At 39.4% G+C, this 13,220-nt stretch overlaps 1 protein-coding gene across 1 annotated transcript in view; it reads right to left on the minus strand.

The window, feature by feature from the left end:
- Positions 1-13,220, minus strand: part of LOC139150793 (polycystin-1-like) — a 45,544-nt gene that overhangs the window by 1,692 nt on the left and 30,632 nt on the right. Inside the window, exons 3-5 of the mRNA XM_070723185.1 lie at positions 4,434-5,144; positions 969-4,041; positions 360-535 (exon numbers count right to left, since the gene is read on the minus strand). Of these exons, the coding sequence (XP_070579286.1) occupies positions 360-535; positions 969-4,041; positions 4,434-5,144 (3,960 nt within the window). The remainder of the gene's footprint in view (positions 1-359; positions 536-968; positions 4,042-4,433; positions 5,145-13,220) is intronic.

Genomic DNA, 13,220 nt, shown 5'->3' on the forward strand with positions numbered 1-13,220 from the left:
TGCTGAGAAAAATCATATAATTTACTAAAATAGGAAAATTGCATTAGGTCAGTTTTGATAATCTGATAGACTTGATTCGGAATTCCTGAAGGTCAATAGTATCACTACAATATCATGCAATATCAGTTTGTTGATATGTAAATATTTGTTGATATGTAAATATTTGTTGATATGTAAATATTTGTTGACCACGTCGTTAAGGATGGAACTAAATGCTATGTAGAAGTCCACTCTCATGAAAATACCGTTTGGCGATATTTTTCATCAGTTAGGTTAATATGTAAATCAGTATTAGACAATCTGTTGCTGAACTCGACTTCCTCCAAATCTATATTGAGTATCTACAGCATGAATAATACCTGTTGAAGTGTAATCCTGAAAGTTGTGGACGCTGTTGTAGTTTCCATCAGTCTCATTTCTTACATAAAGGGACCATTGATATGATAATTTTACACCATTTAAACAGTTCGTACACTCGCCTTGATAAGATAACGTTCCAGTTGGGTTTACCTTTCCACCACAATTCGTCTTACAGCTGAAATGTAAAATGTGGTGGTTGTGATATTACAAAAATACATGCAACTCTCAGATGTGTATACTTGATGATTGACGTCTATCAAATGTTATGTAGCATGTATCATCATTGGCAGACAATAAGTCTGATGGATGTAAAGAAACAGAAATTAATTGTTACGATTAAACACTGCTCATAGCACTAAAATCACTAAGAACACTTAAATTACATGCTTGATGCTTGTGTTAATGTTTGGGACAATGTTTGTCGAGCAAGCCACTGGCATAATGACGTTAATATTAAGCCGTAAATTTCAAACTAGACAAGTTGTCAATGTTGTTCATTGTGTGGTGTGTGTGTGTGTGTGTGTGTGTGTGTGTAAAGTCGCAACTGGTTTTGTTTTTGTTTGTTTAATACTTTACATGGAGAATTGCTGTCTGATCGTCATCCTCACCTGATATCAATGACTGGTGGAATACCGTCGACAAGTTTGATTTCTTGATCAAATTCGCCACGGCGATCTTTCTCCATCACGATAACCTTAAATACATACGTTGTATTGGAGTCCATTAGTTCTGTATCAATACGAAGAACTCCATCATGGTAATCTATTCGACCTGAACCATGACCAAAGCATCCGCCATTATCGACGCCAGGTTCATGAGTTGGCAATGTTTCGTCTAAATAATTTCCAGTCATTGGAAAATCTTCTACACTTTGTCGACAGAACCACATGAACTCCAAATCACTTTTATCATCCGGAGATTCTGCATCAGGGTCAAAGGTGAGAGTCAAAGCATCCAGATTAAGAACGGTACCATACCCAACAGGTCGACCACTACCGCCAACGATGCGAACGGTAAGCGGTGTTGCGATCAGCTGCAGGTATGACGTACTCTCTGTCTCGGTGTTGTAAACGCCAAGCATCGATACTGTTAGAATGATTTTGTAAAAACCTAACGGTTGAGATTTAGCCGGAATGACCAATTCAGTGCCGTTATCTTGGGCAGACAGGTTCATTTCATTACCAAAATTATCTGTTCTGTATAAACTCCAAGAGAAGTTTGTGAGCGATGTTGTCATGCAGTCTAGCGTAACAAGCGACCTAATGACAACAGTTTTGGATCTTTTTTCTGTTCTTGGATTTTGGAAAATTTCGCCGCCGTCTTTGATTTTCACAATAGGAGCATTGCACGGTAGTCCGTCAACATTTATCATTACTGATACGGATGGATTTGATAGGTAATTATCGGCAATAACAGTGACCATTTGCATGCCACCACGTCCAAATGAATGTTGACATTGAAGTTGATTTCCATAACCATCCTGTTTATCATAACTTGAATAATCGCTCCTCTGCATGCAGTAATACGGCCCGACGACCAATTTCGCTGAACCATCATGGAAATCCCAAACCGTACAGGCATGCAAATATGAGTTGCCAAGATTAACTGTAAAATTCACAACTTCGTTTACCATAGGTTCATAGTTAGTAGCCGTGAGTTGCAATGTTTCTGGGATTGGTTCGATCAAGTAAACGGTCCTTTGCTTGGTTTGTGAGTTCACTGCATTCTCAACAACCAGTCTTACCGTATATGTTCCGGCATTTGCATAGATATGTGATGTTGTATTTCCACTGCCGATGGTTCCGTCGCCAAACTGCCACGAATATGTTAGATTACTGCCACTAAAGACGTTCGCCGTAAACTGTGTGACGTTCGATAGGGGGACATGATTTTTGAAAGGCCCATATGCCATCTGATGGCTGTCATTCGTAGGCCAAAAACCAACAATGAGGCCAATAATTCTCACATCTTCATAGATTTCAACCACGGTAGAATAACGGGCGGAAGAAACGAGGTTCCAGACATTCAAAATGACGTAATAAGTACCAATAGAAGTGTAGTTGTGTAAGAAAACGTTAGTTTGCTCCAATGCTATATCTTCCGCCTGCAAGGACGTTCCGTCCCCGAAATTCCACTCGAGACTCGGTGCACTTGGTGGACCAAAGCCTGGCAGGGCATCAAGTTGAAAGGTCGCTGTCACCAGATCCTCGTCAATTATGACCGGTGAATCTGAATTCAAAACTAAGTGATATGCATCCTCTTGAACGATGATTGGATCAGCCAATGCAGATGTTATTGAGCTGTACACATTGTGGGCTGTAACGTTGGGTATGAAAGACCCAGTTACTTCCCAACAATGAGTGAAAATGACAACGCCAGCGACCATCAAGCTTGTATAAGCATTTTCACCATCTCCAAAATCGATTTGAACAGTGATGTGCGTGCCGTTTATGACAGTTGCGTTGATATCTGTACAGTTGCCAATGTCTGCCAGAGTTGTAGAAGTGGAGACAATAACAGCATCCACTAGATTAACTACTGGCATTTCAGCGGTGAACACCATCGAGTTGACCAGATTAAAACAGTTCACAAATACTGTATAAGTTCCTGCGGTGTTGTACCGATGCGTCAGGAGAATTGGTGTTTCTGTCGAAATCTGGGCATTGCTTACTGTAAAAATTGAAGAGTCATCTCCGAAATCAACTTCTAGAGTCATATCGTCCGGTGGATGGATACCATCTTGAAGGCTCAACAGAAAGAATGCATCATCAGGGCTACGAAGTGTGTCATTAAACTGTGTAAATTCAAGACCTTTAACAGGATATATAATTATAACTGTCCGAGTTAATCCCTCAAAGCCAACTAGATTTTCGGCGGTCCCAGTCAGCGTGTATTCACCAATATCTGTGTAGGTGTGAGTGACTGTATACTCCTTGCCTTTACTTTTGTAGTCGCTCTCAATAGCGCCATCTCCGAAATCAAACTCGAATGTGATTTTCGAACCGAACGATACTTTCATTTGAAAGGTCATCTCCATGTCAACGCCTCCAGTAACATTTTCAGCATATCCAGCAGTGTCCAATGAAAGCCTTAGGTCACGAATTGCAATCACCACGGCAATCTCATATACGGCTGATTCGTTGTTGATTTGATTTTTGACCATGACCGTCAGTGTGTAGTTTCCCGATTCAGCATACTGGTACTCGATGGTTGGAAAGCGCCATTCCAAAACTCCAGAACTGTCCCCAAAGTCATAATAATAGAGAACGGCATCGCCACTCGTTTTGGTCACTGTTGCAGAAATTGAATTCGCTTTGTAAATTAGATCTGCTGACAGTGTCACACCAGTCACTGCTTCTGTTGCTGTTTGGCTCTCTTGCACATACATGAAATGACTCGTGTCGAATACTGCATTTTTATCACTCCCTCCACAGAATGTGCTGGTGTCGTTTAGACATTGTATATCACATTCGCTGTCAGTCAGCTGAGTATTTGACCCGACATCATTTCCACAGAAGCATTGGTTACCATTCCGAAGTGATGCAAACAGGTAGTTGTCAAATCGACAACTATAGCGGCATGTCACAGGAGTGATTGCCTGGATATATGTCGGTAACACGGAGAATTCTGGGGAACCCATGTCTTCTCTGTAGCATCCGATGTAATGCGAGTCTATGTAACCTTAAATTTGAAGAAAACTAAGCAATTTAATAATATTCATGGCAAAACAAGAATTTTTTATGTGATCCATGTATCATGGAAGACTTGGGTTTGAAATGTTAACGAACAGGGGAACTCAATGCATTTGAGTGACCATAACTATGTACAGTGAAGTTCTGGCAATAATCGTTATTGTCAAGTTTTTCATAGGATTCTTCCCAATGTGACTAAACTATTGTAAATGAGTGAACAGTATCATAGACGATGATGGCACTCTAAGAATATTAAGATTTAAGAGTAACATGAATATCAGAAAGCGGACGAACATGCATGGGTATGGGTGCATTACATCTTTGAAGGTTTATATCCTTAAGCCTCTTCGCACGACTTTATACGATTTGCAATTTCCTTACCTTCATAGTAAATACTTGTTATCGACTCAATATCGATGAGATCATCCCAGAACATAAGATCGTCAACTTTAAACATTCCATAGGTCGGTGCAAATCGGTCATTTGCCTGGCCGACGTAGAAATCGGGATATGGTTCAGTTTCTTCTGCAGGTTCCCAGTAAGGCCTTGGAGTTCCTTCAGTATCGGTACCCACGCACCCACCGTCGATATACACCTTGAGACCCGTCATTATAGACCATGTGAACGCCACGTGACTCCATTTGTTGGTTTCCATGGCAAAAACAAAAGACCATTTGTCAGTTTCAACTGTCACGCCAACCTCGAAAATATTCTGTGGCCCTGTGGAACTATTGGCGTTCAGACGAAAGTAGAAACCATTGGAGGAACAGCGATGGCCACCTCGTGATAGGATATACATGTCCGTATCCTTACTGCTTGCATTTATCGATGGATACACCCACACAGCGACAGTCAGCCCATTGTCACAGTACATCATGTCTTCAATACAACCATCATCGCCAGGTTTGAGGACAATTCTTTGAATCTTCCCGTCTAACTCAACAGCTTCATCTACAACACCAGGTACTATATCTTCCTGGTACAGTCTTGTCGCTATTCCAATGTTGACATCAGGGGTATAGCCTTCTACGGTTTTGTTGTCCGCGGATAGTGAGTCCATCGTCCAATGAAAGAACTTCATATTACTCTCATCTAACAAAAAGAAAGAACTATGAGAATCAAAAGTTGACACAAATTTCCGATGAGAAACTGAGTAAATTTGGAATATGGTGCCTCATCGAAAATGTAGTTGATGTTGGCTCTTTTACTACATAGGGAAGTACTTGTCACCAGGGAAGAAATATTATACACATGTTAACTGGTCATGAGGGTAACAGCATACGTTTGTTTCCACTCGGGCATGAGAGTCGACCAGAAACAGGATATTGAGCGGCCTGATGCCGAGGGAAACACACTGTCTTCGGGCCGACTCACCTGTCCGAGGGAAAAAAAACGTTTGCAGTTTAATACCCGAATATGGCCAGTCAGTATGTGTTTCAGAACACACATCATCAATTTCTTCGCATATACATGTAATTAACTCTACACACAACTTGTATTTTGAGGCCATTGTCAAATGGAAGAACTCAAAATGTTTGAATTAGTAAAACACAGAATTATCAACAGTTAAATTAATTATTGGTTTGTTCGTGTTATCTTTCACATTTTAGCATAATATAATGGATATTTCCGATTATCCATGGAAGGTATAGATTGCGCTTTTAGTGCTAGATTTTTTTACTTGTTGCGGTGACTGAATATTAACGGAGATCAGAGGAGAATTAGTGAGATCATTGAACACCTTATCCCTGTGTGGTGACGATAGAATGGGATAAGTTGGCATTGGTACATGCTGAATGTACTACGGATACCATCCGTTCATGTACAGTGTATTTTGGGGTTGTTCATTTAGTTTCTACTCAGTCATTTGACGTTAAAAATTTGATTAAAAAGAAAAAATTATAATGTAAAATAACGTTTTAGTTGTACAGTTGCTGAATTCATTGGTAGGTGTACCCGTGCTCTAATGTATTTTTATTCATTTCCTCTCATATCGAATTTTGACCGTGATGACTCAGCAAAAACAAAATAAGCGACGTAAATTGATCACCAAGGATTTTGTAGGGTCAGAAGTGGATCTCTCTCTCTCTCTCTCTCTCTCTCTCTCTCTCTCTCTCTCTCTCTCTCTCTCTCTCTCTCTCTCTCTCTCCACCCTACTGTAATAATGACAGGTACCAGTCTCTGATTTGTGTCCGCTGATACCATACCTTGCTTCAAAGCCTTCGTCATCTAAAGTGGTGACTGTTGTTATGTCACGTAGACGCTAGACAATGATTTTTGTATAATATTATGCTTGGACACTGGGTTTTAAGTGAAATGGAATTCATCATGTCACTAAAGATTTTTGCCAACAGCCATGTTGCTGTTTGATCGCTTTTCCTGTACCTGTCACATAGCCTTGCACGGGAGGTTCAGTTTATTCAGGTACTGTTAGAAGGACGTAACTTGACACAGAGACTGTCCCGGCGTTTTAGACATTCTCTTCTCTTTGTTAACTTCATTATCAATGCCACTTTGGTGATTCTTTGTTTGCATGCTACGAGAAACGTAAACAAACTATAGGCCCGTGCATCATGCTGAAGTGCGATTTTATCATTTCAAGGATATTTTCTCGCCGGTCATGATTACGTTGATGAATCACGGTATCAATGAAAACCTTATTTTGCAGGCCTCTAGAAGTTGAACTGCAGACAACACTATTTTCACCGTATATTCTTTGCTGATAGGCTGCTTATGGTTGTACAGGCCCTGCCCTTCAGCTTTAGCTTCACCAACATAACGGAAAACACTTCGTTAGCTGTTTTACATTCGTTGACGTTGACAATGCCACAGCCTAATGTTTTCTCGAATTGCCTTTGGATTCCATGCCTAATACTTAACATATAATTTTCAGCGTATGGTTGATCATCGCCTAGTCATAGGCCGTAGAAATGGCAGCACGGTAATCTTTAGGATGTTTAAGTCAAACTTGATAACGTTCTGTGTCCATTTTGAATCCTTGTCCGAAATGAGAGTAGATATTTCTTCTTCCAAGTAACACAAAACGAGAAATTTCACTGCTATCATTCCTCTGGGTCGCAGATTACATGATCATTTTCCCTTGCGTTTTCTTGAAAGCATACGCAGATGGCGCTTTCATAATGTTCCAGTCAAAAGTTGTTCTGAAATGTTAACCGATTAACAATTCGTACCAGCTATTGCCCGGTAACTGATTCCTTGCCTGTCTCAGGGACTAAATGTTATGACCGTAAATTGACGAAGTCACGACCGAGTGCGCGGATGATGTGTGGCATAAATCAATTGGTAACCAGAGGATTGGCTTTCAGAAGTTTTGTACAGACTTTCTGCCCTACTATGAAAAGAAACTATTAAAATAATATAAAATAATGACTGCAGTATGGAAATAAGTATTCTAATTTACTACAATTCATTGCCTTTTCTATATCTTATTGTTTTGAAAGAGGAGAGTGTAAATTAGATTGTAAGTTATCGGTGGTCAGTGCGTTGTCGAGTACGTTGTAGCTTTTGTTCAGGTATTTAAAAAGGCTGATTTCGTAATCTCAATTTGGTATCGACGAAGAGTTTATTTAACTGAGTGCAACAATAAATCAAGGGTCTATGGTTGAACATTCCCCTACAAAATGGACTACGTTACGTGACCATTCCATTATACTACGCTACAAACTACAAATTATAATTAAAGCTGCAAGCAGCGTTGGCGGGGCCCAAGCGATTAACCTGGTTTCCAAATCTTCCACTGATTATATTATGTGCAAAATTTTAGCTTGAAAACAGTCAAGTTCTTGTAAAGAAGAATTTTGAACATCATCTCACATTTATCTGTTCCATGCAAAATACAATATGGCGGCAAAAACATGTGAGCGATCAAATTGCCTTTCACAAACCTGAAAGAGCTCTCACTAAGAATGACAAAAGTGGAATTTCACTTCCATCAGTGTTTTGGTTCAGGAGAAGAAGATTTGTAGAGATAATTGCGATTTTCAAGAAATCAAATATGGCGTCTTAAACTGAGCACGGTGACCTACCAAAAATTTGTTTCAAAAGTACAAGACATATATGATTTAGATACTACTCAAAATTTACAATACGGAAGGTTAAAATATTCCATCAAATAAATGTATTAATCTCTGAAATTTTTGTCGTAATAATTGCAAATTTGGTTAAAAAATAAATAATTAGTCATATATTTTTTCATTTCATCTTTACTGTTTAAAGTTATACTTTTGTATAATGTTTTGACAAAACTGTGAAAATTTAGAAAATCAAGCATGGTGACCCCCTCTTTTTTCTTTAATATTTGATTATTCTCATATGCTAGAATGCAAAAATTTTTATGTGTTCTTCCTTGTGTTGCTTTCTGGCCTGATCTTGTTTAGGTAATGTTTTACTGTCATGAGACAAAAACTCTTCTTCAACTACAATGTATATTGGAGTCAGAGGTATCTCTATCACTGCTCACGTATATACTACAGTAGCAGGGCGGTATCTGATAGTGACAGTTGCCCATAGGAAGAAGTTGTATTAACTTTGATAATTTTGACACTATTTTTGTTCAGTTTATACAACTGCGTTCTTGTTCTACTCTCTACAGCATGTTGAACTGTCCAGTATTCAGCTTGCTAGCACAGCCTGTGTATGTGTACCACGTATCAGTGCTGACAACTGACTGTCAGTCTGGACTCTAATCAAACTATCACCTAAATACATATTTATATATACAGGTTTTGTAGACAAACTGAACATTGTGTGTTTGAGCATGCTGTAGGGAGACAGCAGAAAACTGTAGTTGATATATTAGATAGATTGCAAAAATCATCAACGGTTGCAGCTTCTGCCCTGTTACTAGGCTCAAGTTAGATTTTTTTACGACAATCACACATGTTTAGATTTTTCAAGATATAAGTCATGGAATGTGACAAAATGGTTCTAGATTCTGTTAAATTATTACTAACATAACAACATTTGAATGACATAAAAATGGTATTCACTTCATTAGATTACCTACAAAAAAACTTGGAATCGGAAAATGTAAAACATAAAAGGGAACCAATAAATTTTCAAGTGCCCCCTGCAGGTAGAGCAAAATTTTCAAGTCCCCCTCTACTACCCCCAAAATTTTCGATTTCCCCTTCCTGAATGAATACCTCCAGCCCCCCCCCCCCACCTTTTTTTGTGAACGCAGCCTTAGTAACAAACCTGCAATCGCTATCACTGCTGTACTGTACATATCGCACTATAACGGCACGAAACCTGTTTCAGCATACCAGTTTTTCAAACGAATTATACGTAGATATCCATTTTCATAGCAGTTCAAAAGTAAAATACTCAAAGACTTGACAAATTTGTGCATGTTAGACTTTCGATACATTTGCTTTACGCTTGAATTTAGCATGGAGCTTTGGTAGCTCCATGAATTTAGCAAGCGATGCTCGGACAGCGCACAGCGTATCGATGACAATTGGGTCAGGGGTCATCACCAAAAAAGTCAGTGCGTATCCACGGCCAGGTTGAATCATGCCACGGATCGCGGAAATCACGAATCATAAATCCAAATGTTCATGTCTATTACTTAAACAGAACCCTAAAATATAAAACACATAATGTTTTGATATGGAGAAACATATTTTTGTTTCACTGACGATCAAGTTAAATGCTCAAATATCGCGACAAGACTTGCGGATTTGCACAATATGAATGCGGAACTACGTCGACTGTACTCGGCGGACGAGCGGGCTCCTTCTCTGAAATCTGTTTCCGATATAACGTCACAATAGCTGAAAAATCTTGCGAATTCATCTTCAAGGAAGCCAATTCACACAAGTTTCTAACATCAGTAAGGATATTTGCTTATTGACAGCTATACACCACCAACATTTTCGCCGTTCAGGAGTGCCTTACTCGCTCTACTTTGTTAAAAAAAGCTGTATGCTTTGGCCGTTAAATTTACCCATGGAGATCGCCATTGTGAATCTCGCCGCAGAGACTCCAGTTAACCACAGACCGTTGCCGGGAACACACACACCTGAACACAGGGCTACTTTTGCACTAATAAACCTCACAACTTAAGGAAGTACATGTTTACTGAGTGTTTCCACTGTAATAAGTTGTGCAAAGAAACCTAAAGAACAGCTACACTATCAACTAAAATGGTCACACCTATTTAGACCAAGAACTATGGCAAGAGCGTCCAGCTTTGATTAGCAATTTACCGACAGGCTGTGAGCAGATTTGACAAAATCTAGTATCGCCTAGTATCGAAGTTAGAGTCGGTCCTCTGAAGTCGGGTTTGACCAGAACAGTAAGGTGGTGAAATGTCAGATATATATCGGATATTTACCCGCGATTTGACAGAATCTAGCTGGTATCGTCTAGTATCGAAGCTTAGAGTCAGTCCTGGCATGGATTAAAAAATTACATCCATGGATGTAAAAAATTACATCCATGGTCCTGGGAAGTCGGGTTTGACAAGAAGTGTAAGGTGGTGAAATGTCCGATATACATATCGGATATTGACCTGCGTTATGACAGAATCTGGTATCGTCTAGTATCGAAGCTAGAGTCAGTCCTTGGAAGTCGGGTTTGACAAGAAGTGTAAGGTGGTGAAATCTCCGATATATATCGAACATTTACCGGCGATTTGAGAAAATCTAGTATCGTCTAGTAACGAAGCTAGAGTCAGTCCTTGGAAGTCGGGTTCGACCAGAACTGCATGTAAGGTGGTGTATTCTTCGATATATATCGGATATTTACCCGCGATTTGAGAAAATCTAGTATCGTCTATTATAGAAGCTAGAGTCAGTCCTTTGAAGTCGGGTTTGGCAAAACCTGTAATGTTGTGAAATCTCCGATATATACCGGATATTTACCCGCGATTTAACAGAAAGTATATAGTCTAGTATCGAAGCTAGAGTCAGTCATTGAAAGTCGGGTTCGACCAAAACTGTAAGGTAGTGAAATCTCCGATATCGGGTATTTACCCGGATTTGACAGAATCCAATATCGTTCAGTATCGAATTTAAAGTCAGTCCTTGGAAGTCGGGTTTGACCAGAACTGCAAGGTGGTGTATTCTTCATATATATATCGGATATTTACCCGGGATTTGACAGAATCTAGTATCGTTTAGTATCAATATTGGAGTCCCCAAATCGCTGATAAATATCTGGTAAATATCGGCAATTTCACAGACCTTGTGTGCCGAGGCACAGGGCAAGTCATTCTAGTATTGTGTGCTATTTATATTAGAGTCCCCAAATTCCCGATAAACATGCAGTAAATATATCGACGATTTCACAGATCTGGCGTACCGATGCATAGGGCAAGTCATTCTACTATTGTCTAGTATCGATATTAGAGTCCCCGAATCGCTGATAAATAAAGGGTACATTTCGGCGGTCACAGACCGGGCGTGCAATGGCACACAGCAATTACAGTGAAGTTAGATCAAGCTGCAGAACTTCATTAAACAAGGTGTTGTTTTAATAGATGTGTATCAGCGATTTTTATGACATTTACAGCTGGGCTTGATGTGGTCTTGTTTACATTTTTAATCAGGTACATGCTCTCAGTTACACAACACACCAGGGCCACTCAATGCATGTCAGATAGAGAAACATAAACAAATCACCACACCTTGCAATATGTCATGTATCTTTCTTTTTTATTCGTGATGAATAAGTGAGCGTGCATTCAGACACCTACATATAAAATTACCGGAATAGCTTCATTTATGATCCTTGACACTCACATATCAGCTGTGCGCGCGTAGACCCAGTAATTGTGCCCTGGCGGGACCTCGTCTCTTATTCAGTCAATCACAGCACTCGGCCACCCCTTAAAGCTAGTGGCACACTCCTCTAAATACTTCCGTGGCAGTATACTCGACAAAGCTTCACCCGGCGTACAAAAGCTGGTCGCAAAAGTTGCCTTAAACAAGGGGCCGATATTAGGGTTCGTGTGACTGCTAGCTGAATTTGACAGCGGGCATTGCAGTCTGTTGTGCCGTCTTTGACGTTCATGTGTACAATATAACATACATCACTGATCGATCTTCTGACTGACGAGGTTTTACACTGCAGCCTTATGAACATTGTGGCGACTTAACCGATCCAAATGCCTTTCGCAAACTTTAAAGTGCTCGCACTAAGAAAGATATGAGTAAAATTTCAGTTGAATCTGTGTGTTGGTTTTTGAGAAGAAGATTTTTAATGATGAAATTGCGATTGTCGCTATATCCAATATGGCAAACAAACCACTTGACCGACCCCAACGCCTTTCACAAACTTGAAAGTGCTCACACTAAGGGTGACAGAAGTAAAATTTCAGTTGGATCGTTCTGGAAAGAATAGTTTTAAAGATGAAATTGCAATTTTTCACAAAATCCAATATAGCGGCCAAAGCACATGACCGATCCAAATGCCTTTCGAAAATGTAAAAGAACTGCCACTAGGGATAATGAGTGTAAAATTTTAGTTCAATCTGTACATTGGTTCTGGAGAAGAAGATTGCTAAGGATTAAACTGCGATGTACATAAAATCCAATATGGCGGCCAAATTACGTGACTGATCAAAATGTTTTTCTGAAACTTAAAAGGACTACCACTAAGGAAAATAAATGTGAAATTTTAGTTCAATTGGTGTATTTGTTCTTCTGGAGAAGATTTTTAAAAATTGCATTACGATTTCACAAAATCCAATATGGCGGCCAACCACGCGACCGATCGAAATGATTTTTGCAAACTTGAAAGAGATCACCCTAAGGATGACTTGAGTAAAATTTGAGCTTAATCGGTGTTTTGGTTCTAGAGAAGAAGATTTTTAAAGATTAAATTACGATTTTTGCAAAATCCAATATGGCGGCCAAACCACGTGACCGATCCAAACGCCTTTTGCAAACTTGAAAGAGATCACACTTAAGATGATATATGTGGAATTTTAGTTGAATCGGTGAATTTGTTCTGGAGAAGAAGATTTTGAGAGATTAAATTGTGATTTCTCAAAATCAAATATGGCGACCAAACCACGTGACCGATCAAAATGATTTTTGCAAACTTGAAAGAGATCGTTCAAAGGATGACATGAGTAACAATTTGAGCTTAATCAGTGTTTTGGTTCTGGAGAAGAAGATTTTAAAGATTAAATGAGTATTT

The sequence above is a fragment of the Ptychodera flava genome, chromosome 15, assembly GCF_041260155.1.
Source record: "Ptychodera flava strain L36383 chromosome 15, AS_Pfla_20210202, whole genome shotgun sequence".
Taxonomy (NCBI): domain Eukaryota; kingdom Metazoa; phylum Hemichordata; class Enteropneusta; family Ptychoderidae; genus Ptychodera; species Ptychodera flava.